The 12,897-nt window shown below is 30.8% G+C and overlaps 1 protein-coding gene across 1 annotated transcript in view; it reads left to right on the forward strand.

Moving 5' to 3' along the window:
- The window catches only part of Dhc1 (dynein axonemal heavy chain 1), a 224,683-nt gene that overhangs the window by 106,098 nt on the left and 105,688 nt on the right, over window positions 1-12,897 (forward strand). The window contains exons 35-40 of the mRNA XM_075372596.1: window positions 1,765-1,943; window positions 2,715-2,902; window positions 6,865-7,059; window positions 9,945-10,083; window positions 11,703-11,860; window positions 12,712-12,830. Of these exons, the coding sequence (XP_075228711.1) occupies window positions 1,765-1,943; window positions 2,715-2,902; window positions 6,865-7,059; window positions 9,945-10,083; window positions 11,703-11,860; window positions 12,712-12,830 (978 nt within the window). The remainder of the gene's footprint in view (window positions 1-1,764; window positions 1,944-2,714; window positions 2,903-6,864; window positions 7,060-9,944; window positions 10,084-11,702; window positions 11,861-12,711; window positions 12,831-12,897) is intronic.

Genomic DNA, 12,897 nt, shown 5'->3' on the forward strand with positions numbered 1-12,897 from the left:
GCGTTAATATATATTTTATATTATATTAATATAGCAGAACACTGATAGAAAAATTCAGAAAAAAATCCTAAAATGAAAAACAACATGATAAACAAAAACAAAAAAATTCATAATACTCAAGTCCATCAACAATGTAAAATATTGCAAATAAATTTAAAAATGCAAGTGTTATGTACAGAATTATAAATAACTCAAAAAATTCATTATCAGATAAAATTCACACAAACAATCCAGCAAGTTAAAATTAACTACACAAATTTGATTCCTGATTTGTATTAAGTTCTACATTGGATTAACAGTATAAAGCTTTTCATAATGATATCAAGAACATATAAAAATGATCACTTCACTACTAAATGAGTGAGTGAGTGAATTACACTCACACTTTCACAAACCAGTCATTGAAAGAAGCCACACATCCCCAGATATCAACAACATGAAAATCTTGCGCACAAACAACAAAAGACAGAAACTTGACTAATACAATTGAGCAACTTGAAATACACAAACATAGCATTGAAGTATCATTAAATAGAATGTAATCAAACTGAGATGTGCATAACATTTTCTTATATCTTTTATATAACCTATATGGAATTTATAAAATTAAATGTATTGATTGTGATGGTATTTATACAGAAAAACAAATAGATTCTTTAAAACTAGATTTCTTGAACATTATAAAAAATACAAAAATTAAAAAATTAGGTTTATCTAACATGGCAGACCATCTAATAAACAATTAACATTCTATTTCTGATATTGACAGAAATTTAGACATATTAAAAAAATTAATTAAATTAACACATATTAGAAATTAATAAAGATGAGATAAAATTAATTATATTAGAAAAATATTACATATATAAATACAAACAAAATTTCAATTTAATAAATCATCAGATAGTGTTTGAGGGAGACAGTCTTATAAAAACTGCAACAAGCACCAGCACTCATTTAAATTATTACATAATTTTCATTACTTTAGTATTTTTATTTTTAAATTTTTATTATACAATAACAACATTATTTCAATGGTGACTGAAAATGCAGGATCCCGTGAAAGTTCTTTCATGGAAAATTAAGGTAACATAGAATATTCTGTACTAGGTGGTTTATTTAAAAGAATTTAAATATATATTTTAACAGTACAGAGAAATAACACGAATCTTAAAGAGATTATATTGAGTAAAATAATTTTAATATTAATGTTTCTTTGATAGTGTCTTCCAGCCACCATTCTGTTATTGTGTTCTGATAAATAACACATCCTGGCTTGTTAGTCATAACAGATGTGTAACAAGCTACAAGTGCAGTCATTACATGTAGAAGAGACATCACTATAAACCCTGAAGTAACAAAACTAAATGAAATAATATTTTTAAATTTCTGAGATATATGAATCTATCAATCAAACTCAATTATAGAAAAATCTAAGATAAACTCATTTAAATTTACAGAACGTAACTTATTAAAACATGAATTTTAACCAATGAAAATGTATCCTTACTTCAAATTTATTTCCAAGATTCCATTCTCTGTGGGATCAATAGATTGTAAAGAACACATTTACAATCTTACTCAAAATCCAATGGTTTATCCAAGCCAAATATTTACAAGCTAAATATAAAAGGCAGAAAGAATGCAGTGACCACATAAGCATATTAATTTGATAAATATTTAATGATTATGTTAATTCGGATACTCTGTTTTAATATTAATTATTATTTTTATAGCATTATCTCATTTATAAAATATTTTCAGGTGTTATATTACATTGGCTCAAGCACTAGCAATGAGTATGGGTGGCTCACCTTGTGGACCAGCTGGTACTGGTAAAACAGAAACAGTTAAAGACATGGGTAAAACACTGGCAAAATATGTAGTTGTATTTAATTGTTCTGATCAGATGGACTATAGAGGTTTAGGAAGAATATATAAAGGTAAAAACTATTTCTTATGTAATATTGTACTATATTGGATGTTAATAAGAATAAAGAGGAAAACATTAAAAAAACTCATTACTAAACTTTTATTAATGAATAAAAACTTTCAGTTTTGGTTCAAAAGCTGGAGATGAAAAAATTCAAGAATTCTCTCTAAGACTGTTCTTGTTATTAAATATGTTATTCTTTAATTATCAGATTACATAAATTAAACAATTTTTTTTTTAAATCCTACATTCTACATGAACATCAGATTTAAACTGATGAAGTTCCAACAATGATATATGCTGTGGCCACAGAATCTAGAAAATGTTCCTTTTTTCAATCTTTTAAGTTGTCTAATTTCCTAAGTTTCTCACTGAAAAATTACATGAACACTGATAAATTGTTTGTATTTTTCTAACACTCTTGTTGCATTATTTAACTACAGCTGAATTACATAATTGACATTATAATCAACTCATGTTGTAAACTGCTTTTCTTAACTGAAGAAATGTTTATTTCTCATGAAAGAGTTATGTTTCTTAACTACTTTGCTCAGTTTAATATCATATCCTATACAGATTGGTTCTGCAGTGGAATAATGCTTCTTATAAGAATGTATCTTGTATCTCTGAAACCCATTAAATCAGCTCATATTTAAATTTAAGTAAAATTTTATATAGAAATATTAAAATTGTGGTAAATATTAGAGCTTGTTGTTAAATCATTATGGAATTGTATAACTTTTAATTAATAATATCTTTGTCACTTTTTCATGATGAGCAGGTTTGGCACAATCTGGTTCTTGGGGATGTTTTGATGAATTCAACAGAATTGAACTGCCAGTTCTTTCTGTAGCTGCTCAACAAGTTGCTGTGGTTCTTGCTGCCAAAAAGGAAAAGAAAAAACAATTTGTTTTTACTGACGGTGATGTTATTGATATGTGTCCAGAATTTGGAATATTTATTACCATGGTATGAATATCTTTATTTCTTTTTAAATATTTAAAATATCCAGTCCAGATTTTCTTAATATCTTATTAATTTCAATTACTCTAAGGAGACGATTGTTTCCACCAAATTGAATCAATAGCCTCTTCATCACAAGCAAACCAAATAAGTAGTAGTCATAATATGGGTGAAATTGTAGCTTCAAAGTTATCTTTTTAAGAATTTAATCAGAATAGCATGCTGTATCAGAACAGTTATGCAACAAACATACCTCCTGTTCTCAGCAGTCTTCAACTGTTGCTGCTAATTGCAGGCTTTAATTTTAATCAGTCCAGTACACATTTTATTATTACAAGCATTCGTTAATTTTTAGCTTCTTTCCTAATAAGCTACAGTTTTTAGCGTTTTCAGCTCAAGAAATTTTAGGGATAATATAACACTTCCTTTTTTTAGCTAAATTTGAATGTTTTTTTTATAAGGTGGTCATGGATGTTTCCATTGCATTTACCTTCTGGTTACTATAGAATCTTATTATCAAATAAGATTATCTTATTATGTCAGTGACTGACACTGACTTTTGTCATCAAAGTACCTAATATTAAATTGGTGAATTTATTCAAAGCATGGATTTCAGCATTACTGGGTGTATTCACAGTAAACTACAATACTTTTATTCTAACTGGAGAACTTCTTGTTTAATCTTAATGATTTTTTACTGGATATTTAGAAATTTCCTTAAAAAAAATTATGTTGATTGTCTGAAAAAATGCTCAGAACCTATAATGTTCTCTGAAAATTATGTTACCTTCTAATAAAACAGATATTTTCTCCTCACCAGATCACATCTAGAGTTGTAACTAACTTGGGACTTAGTTCCACCACAGATGACCCCTTAACAGTCAACCATGAAAGGTCTTTTAAGGAATACTCCACCAGCTGAACCAAGCAACACCAGAGTTCAGAGAAAGCAACATTCGGATACAATAGGCTGCCACTTAGAAGATAACATGTGATCAGAAGCATTAGGATGCCCTAACTCCACACACAAACACAAACAATACAAAATCTGAAATCAAATCATCTACATTTTCACACATAATGTAAACTCACTCATGTGCACTGGTAAACTAAAAATAACCAATAATAAAGAGCCTAATGGAGCAAAACAAAATCTCATTCTGAGACTGCAGGAAATAAGAAACACTGACCAGGACTTCATGGAATCTCAAGGATATAGACTCTATAAAAGTATACCTGAAAAGGAGTGACAAAAAGCGTCCCACACTTTGGAACAGGATTTTTGAACAGCCTCAAGGTAATAAATTTCATACATGAATTCAAGAATCCCCTAGAATATCAACACTCACCCTAAAAGTATCTAATAAAATCCACACCATAATAAACACTCTGCCCCCGCTAATAATAAAATCTCCAAAATACTGTAAAGAAACAGTAAAGGTCTGGGACCTATTCAACCAGATTATAAATAACATCCCCAAAAATCACATTAAACAACTAATCGGAGACTTCAGTGCTCAACTAGGCAGAGTAAGATACCACAACATCATCAGAAAATGACCCATCCAAGAGAGAACAAATGAAAACGAACAAAGACTAATCAATCTCTGTAGAAACCACGAACTGATCTCGAAATCGACATATTTCAAGGGAAAACCTAAAAAATGCAAAACCTGGAAATACCCCAACTACATTAAAGGAAAATGGCAACAAGATCATGTCTTCATGGACAAACACCATCACAAGAGATCTACAATGTAAAAGTCTTACAAGGAATAGACACAGGCTCAGATCACTACATACTCAAAATTAAAATTAAATTCATTCCCCAAAGGAAGCAACAAAACCAAGCCTTTAAAATTACCAAAAAGCAACTGAAAAAATAATAATCATGGATAAACTCGAAGATCTAGTCAATAACCTTAAACAAACTGCTGAAGAATTGCCCCCAATAAAACCCTGTAAGAAGCGTCAGTGGTGGAACAGTGAATGCGATGAAATAGTGGGGAAGCAATCCCCACTATATTGTTTTTGGTTTTTGGGATTGGTTACACCAATCCCAAAAATCAGAAACATACTTCCAAGAACCAGTAAAACAAAGAAAGGAAGCCACCCCAACCCTAAGAAAAATAAAATGATAAAACCATAAAGAACACTGAAATCAATAGAAGAAGAATTTAGCAAAACACAGTTGAGAGACTACCACAAAACCTTCAAAAAACAATTCCAAAAATATGAACCCCCAACCCTACTAATAATGAATGAAAACCATAATCTGGCCCATAACAATAACGACAACTAAGAAATTCTAGCTAAATATTTCAACAAGCTCCTAAATTGCAAAGAACTGACAGAACTCCTAACCTTCAACACCAGAACCCCAATAACAACACCACTAGAAAACTTCAACCCTCCCACAATAAAAGAAGTCTACCAAGCACTGGGTGAGATGAAGAATCAGAAAGCGGCAGGAGAAGATCAGACCTTTGTAGAGATCTGGAAATGTACAAGAAGACCAGCAAAAATTGCCCTTTAACAGCTTGTCAGCATCTGAATCAAAGAATTACCAGAGCACTGGGCAACAGCCCTTGTCCACCTGCTACACAAAAAAGCAGACAAAATAAACCCTAATGGATAGTGGATAGTGTTCAACAAGGTTGTGTACAAAGATTTAGAACCCATCACTGATACCATGCGTAAGAGGAGACTGGGATTCCTTGGAGACATCATGAGGACGCAAAATTTGAGACTTCTGAAACAGCTGGTACACTACAATCTTGATTCAAAAAACATCAAGACAGGATGTAGATAGATAAGAAAAATAAGAGAGGATCTGAAGGAAATTGACCTTACACCAGAAGATGTCACAGTCAGGATAAAATTAAACAAAAAATCAAGGAAACTCTCTTTACACTCACAAGAAAGAAACTTACAACCCGAACATTTTTAACTTCAGAAAGGGCACAGGTATTGGAACATATGAAAATTTACTGGGAGAGCCACAAAGACCGAACAGTCCCTTCAAAGAGACTTGGATAATGCACTATTTGAAGTGATCCTATGTGGTCATAAAAAATGAAAAAAAATATATGTATATTTATTTAGTATTTCAATTAGATTAACTAATTTATGTGTAATTTACTAAATTACAAGATATAATTATTAAAATTTAGAAAAGACTGCCAAAAAAAAAATTACTCTTTAATACAAGATTATTACTAATATAGTATATTATAGAGTCTGCGGTTGACAATTGGTTCAGCTGTTGAGCTGTTATGGTGGAACATAATACATACACAAGAAACACTTTTTGGACAGTTGTGTAAAAACAATAGTAAGACAACTTCAGACGTATGAGATACGAGGTTTTCAAATCGTTCAGAATGAAGCGTTGAGATACAAATTATTCAAAGACCACTCACTCATCTGATAGATTTTTTCAATTTTTTTAAACATACATATGTGTATACACATATTTAAAAAGTTTATGACACTCCTAGTAACTAGGAGTAAATCCTTACTCCTAGTAAGGATTCCAGCACGGGGCCATACATTTAAATCAGTTCAGCCATTGAGCTGCTACGGTGGAACAAACATACATGCATACATACACCCTAAAAATATTACACTCCTTTTTGAGCAGTCATGTAAAAAGGATGTGGAATCACTAATTAACTAAGATAGTTGCATTTTCAATAAGTATTAAAATTTTTTAATTTTTGTACATATGTTAAATATGATGTAGAATCTGTAATTATCTTACTTCTTGAAATTATATCTTTCTTACAATTATAGTAGTATAACATCAATATAATATGTCATGAAGTTGTTGTATAACATGAACAATATCTACCTTGACAATAATCTAGTCAGTACAATATTAAGGAACATCTGACAGTAATTTAGAATTTATAAAAAATTTATACAGTTTGTAGAAATTTTAAAAGAAATTTACGTTGTCTGTTTAGAATCCTGGATATGCAGGTCGTAAAGAACTGCCAGAAAATTTAAAGATTCAATTCCGAACTGTTGCAATGATGGTACCAGATAGACAAATTATTATTAGAGTAAAATTAGCCAGCTGTGGTTTCCTTGAAAATATTACCTTGGCGCGTAAGTTTTATACACTTTATAAACTTTGTGAAGAACAACTTACTAAACAGGTTTGATATAATTTATTCTTATGTAGTGATTACTATGTCAAATAATTTGTATTGAAAAATTAGTTTTCTGTTTGCAAAAAAAACCCATTGCAGTTTGTGTTTAGGCAGATTTGAAGTATATAAATATAGCTGAAATATTATTTTTCTGTTAGTGTACATTTGTATATATATATATATACATATATATATATACACATACACACACACATATATATATGTCTGTGTTTGTGTGTGTGTGTGTGTGTACACAGAGTGGCCGGGAAGTCACCGTACCCCTAAAGTTAGAACTAAAAATTTGTAATTAGTTATAAATGAAAAATGCGATATAATAATGAATTATTTTATTTACTCACTTGAAATATAGTATAAATTTTAAAGGTCCAGTGGTCTGTGTGTTCGCCCTCATGTTGCACGCACAATTCTATATGTTGCCACATTCTCTTCAACATGCGACAGAGCATTTCTGGTATTATGTTACGGAAGGCGTCCCTCACAGTGTCCCGCAATTCTTCATTTTTGGTGTAGCAACGTGCAGATTCGCATGCCCTTGATAGTTCCCCATAATGAATTGTTTGGTGTGGTGAGATGAGGACTTCGTGGTGGCCATGATAACGGAACTGGTGACGCTGGAGTACCGAGGTCATTCCAGCGTCCTAGAAATTTTTCATTCAGAAATGTGCGGACTGATCAAGCAAAATGTGCAGGTGCTCCATGCTACTGCAAACATACTCGTTCCATGAGATCCTTCTCTTGAAGCTGTGGTATTAACCGTGCTTTCAACATCTTTAAATAAGTTTGTGCATTCACCGGTCCGTCAAGATAATAAGGACCAAACAAATGTCAAGCTGTCATTCCAGCCTATATCATGACGTGCAGTGGATTTCTTTCCAACTCAGTCATTTAATAAGAATTTTCTTTTGCCCAAAATAACACATTTCTGACACGTAAACTGCTTGCACATTCATCAGTAAAAAGCCTCTTTCCACGGTGCACTGCAGCGTGGAAATTTTTTAATAAAATCCGACAAGATGCAGCGTGACGTTCCATGTCTCCATCTGTCAGTTCATTGATGAACATCAGACAAAATGGCCTAACTTTCAAGTCCTTTTTCATGTGATCTTGCATCGTTGTCTGTGGTATACGAAGTTCAGCTGACCATTTACGAGTTGATTTCATTGGAGATTGTTCAATAAAACTGCAACAGCAACACATATTTCTAACCGTGTTAACTTTCGTCCATTCCATTGCTTATCTTTAACCCTGTCTAATTCAAACGCAGGTTTTTCCCAAGCCAACATTGTTGCTTTTCATGGTGGGCTTATTAAAGCATTGCTGAAACATATCACTAATCAGCTTCATTGTTTAATTCATATGTTGTCATTCATAAACCCATACACTTGTCATTACCCTCTCCTCGACACTGTAACTTCTCGTGCCAGACAATTTAGCACAACTGTCTTTAACTCAGAGTGTGTGAAGTAAAAAACTGCTGCCAATCGACCCCAATGAAAATACTGTATGTTCAAAACACGTATCCTATCTCATATTTTTCGTTAACTTTAAGGGTATGTTGACTTCCCTGCCACCTGTACAATGTGTCTCACGATAAAGTAAAAGCTTTTGATTTACTATCACTCACCCATTCCCCCACTGATTCTATTGAAACTTTACAGACCTTTTAACAAAGGTTCTAAAAATGTTCTATTAAAATTTCAACCTTCTAGGATGTATGGAAACAAGATGGCAGCTATCAAATAAAAATATGAAAATCGTGTGGACTCTGCTAAATTACCAAATGCAATGGCTCATGCACAAGCATTGAACTTTTTGTTCAGTTGTAAATCCAATTTTAACAATTAAATGTTCACACAGGAAAATGAAGCAAGATTATGAAAAATTATTAACTTGTTTTATTCATTTTGGACAGTGGTTTAACAATACATCATCTTGTTTTAATGATTTTTACCAGCTGTTTTGTAATGAATAAAAAATGTCGTTTATCTGAAATTGATATTTTTATTTGAAAGCCGACATTTTGTTTCTGTAAATCCTAGAACTTTAAATTTTGACAGAACATTTTTAGAACCTTTGTTGGGGGAACCTTTGTTTGATGGGGGAATGGGAAAGTGATACTAAATCAAAAGTGTATACCTCTTCATGGGACATACGCTATATAAGCTCATTATTTGTTTATTATTAATCTCAATTATATATATATATATAAATAGATCTGAACTGAATCCTGTCCAAATAAATAATTTTCGAGGAAGAATGTCATGTGATTTAATTTGATAAAAAATGAACTTCAAAGCAAAGAATATACAGATCCTTTCTAAATACCTGGAAGTATGCTTCCAGAGGATCTGTTAAAACATTGGCCACCACCAGAAAATTTTATAGATAGTGATGGTCTAGATAACACTTACCTTGAATTACTTAAAAAACAAACTTGTAATTACACAAAATTAGAATTTTTTTTGTATAACAATAGATTATTTAGCTAGTTACACTTCACTGCAGAACATGATTAGAACAAATCGCTCTGTTTCTTAGACCTGACTAGCTTCAAAGTACAAAAGTATGCTTTCAAAATTTTATAATATACTCCCACTGAACATGGTTGTAAAGACAACTGAAATCGTTTTGAAGAAAATGATTAAAAATAATCTCATGTAAACTTTAGTAAGACAGTTTTCTAACAACCTCAGTGGCTTAGGTGGTAGCATTAATACACCCAGATTTGATTCCTGATTAGGGTCTACAAAATTTATAACTCCAATATAGTCAAGGTAAAAAAAAACTTAAAACTTACAAAAAAAATTAACTGTTAAAGAGTTAAAAGGTATGTTTACTAATAATTAAAATTTTTAACCTTATATTTTTAGGTACATTATGACTTTGGACTCAGAAATATTCTCTCAGTATTAAGAACTTTAGGAGCTGCTAAGCGAGTTAATTCAAAGGATACTGAAAGCACAATAGTTATGAGAGTTCTGCGTGACATGAATCTTTCAAAACTAATCGGTATGTTAGCATAACAAATCATTTTTATTGATACTATTAGATTGCATTTGTGAGAAAACGTTTTCTCATCTAATTGGAAAACTTAATCCAACCTAATTCTGATTAAAAAAAGAATCTAAGCTAAACATAAAGAAATGTTTAATTTACTATAACATCTTATTTAATGTAAGGCAATAACTCAAAATGGTTATCCAGAAGACAATCAACAAATTAATCGACAGTTTCTATGTTTGATCACTCTCATTAAAATTATTTAATTAAAAAACTATTTTGTGAAAATACTTTCAGAAATATACTGATAGATTTCTATAATAATAATAAAGTTAGAAATAAACTAAAATTGAAAATAATTTTAGCCTTACAAACTTAATTTTTTTTTTTTTTTTTATATACATGAAATTCCAATACAAAACAATTATAGGATGCCTGACATGAGACCCACTTTTCCTGTTTAGCCACTGGTAATTACCATTCAGATAATACATCAGAGGATGAATGAGGATGATATGTATGAGTGTAAATGAATTGGTATTCTACAGTCTCAGTTCGACCATTCCTGAGATGTGTGGTTAATTGAAACCCAACCACCAAAGAACACCGGTATCCACAATCTAGTATTCAAATCCATGTAAAAATAACTGACTTTACTAGGACTTGAGCGCTGGAACTCTCGACTTCCAAATTAGTTGATTTGGGAAGACGCGTTCACCACTAGACCAACCCGGTGGGTGACATGAGACCCAGTCACCCTAAAACTCTCATACCTGTTCTAAGAAATTACAAGCATCTGTGTCCAGCTTACAAAGTAGTCTAAGAAGGGAAGTGGTTTCCTTTTGCCTTCTTCACTAAGCTGCATAATTTACTCATTTTCTTATCTAAAGAAAAAAATAGAAAGCAGTATAAATTCAGTAAATGTGACTGTACTGTTCTTCATGACTTTATCTCTTTCCAACAGAATACAAACAGATCTTGTTTTGTTTATTAGTGATTCATCATCTGCATCAATGTATTATACACATCCTTATTCCAAATATACATCCAAATTACACATAATTTTTTTTTTAATTTGTTTTGTTTTTTTTTTTTTGTCAGGGACCTCAGAAGTATAGGTTTTATGTTTTAAAGTTTTATATTTTTATTACTCATTTAACAAAGTTACTGAATGTCAAACATAAAAAACAGGATTTGTTTACCCCAATTTATTGGTTTCCCAATATCCCAGATTTCTCAAAAACTACTGCAGTACGGTTCTAAGACCTATTTTTTCATATTTTTTTCAGGTCAAAAACCATGGAAAATTACTAAATCTGCCCCTTAATTAACATTCTAAAAATTTCAGTATGACCAAATTTCTCCAGGCTAGCTGAAATCCAAGTGAAATCTTTCACTAGCCATAACCCACAAATGAAGCATTTTAGAATATATGATTATATGAACTTTTTCCATTATTTTCACGAGAAGAATAGGTTGTGAAATTCCAGGAGAATGTCATCATACATAGTGTATAAACTTAGCCTTTATTTTTCCTATAAATAACAAAGAAAAAATTATAAAAATGAATGTAATTTTTTTTTTTAGATTATTCATCATAATAACAAAATGTATTTAAATTTTTACAGATGAAGATGAGCCACTTTTTATTTCACTTGTGGCAGATTTATTTCCAAATCAGTTACTTGAAAAAACATCTTATCCTACTTTAGAAGCTGCCATTGCTGAACAAGTTGAGGAGGCTGAACTTATTTACCATCCACCTTGGGTTCTTAAACTTATACAGGTTTTTGTTTTATATCAAAACAATTTTCTTATCTGTTAAAATTATTTCCAGGTTTTACAATAAAGAAATTCATCTATTTAAAAATTGTTTATCTCCTCTTTATCCCTCCATTGACACTACCCTGATTTATATCTTGTGAAAGTTGCATTGTAACTTTTATTAAAGTTGTGTTGGCCATTACAGAATTACTGACTTAATTTTTAGTTGTAGAATTACACAACTTGCAGTACCTTTAAGATTAATGTATTTCTGGACCTCAGAGTATAAGTGAATATCTAAAAATTAAAGGGTTTATGATTAAATGTCTAAGCAGTTTAGTTTATTGAAGAAAAATATTTTCTGTCAATTAAGAAACTTTTATTAAAAATTCTAGCCTGAAGTTAAAAAAGTATAAAGATTATTTGACATGATTGTCACAGTAAATTGTATAAATACTTCCTTTCTAATTGAATCTCTTATTGTAATTTGAAATCAGGCTTACTGATATTTTTTCAAAGAATTTGTGAGATTTGCATTGTATTGTTTATGAGCTACTATAATTGTATCACAGACTTGTGAATCTGACCTTCTAATAACTTAAATGTGAAATGTGATTACTTTAACGTTAATGTGAATTTTTGTAGCCTGTTAATTATTTAAGTTTAAATAATATATTCATATTACATTATGCTCTGTATAAAAATTGAACGTATGCTGTTCATAGAAAATATTTTAAATGTTAGTTCTCCAGAGAGAGTATTAATAAAATAAGTTTAATTAACTTTTGATTAAGAGATTGCTTTTTCTATAATACATAAAAATTATATTATTTTACTTCATTAACCGTTTTCATTTGTATTTTTTTCATTCAGTTATACGAGACTCAGAGAGTTCGTCATGGAATAATGACACTGGGTCCTGCAGGTGCTGGCAAAACTTGTTGTATTCATACTTTAATGAAAGCACTCACTGTTTGTGGTGAACCACATAGGTAATTTTATAAATTTCCTTCTAGTTCATTTCTAGATCTTTTTTCGTGTTTTAAATTAAGTAGTTTT

This window comes from Lycorma delicatula, chromosome 8 (genome assembly GCF_047948215.1).
Source record: "Lycorma delicatula isolate Av1 chromosome 8, ASM4794821v1, whole genome shotgun sequence".
NCBI lineage: Eukaryota > Metazoa > Arthropoda > Insecta > Hemiptera > Fulgoridae > Lycorma > Lycorma delicatula.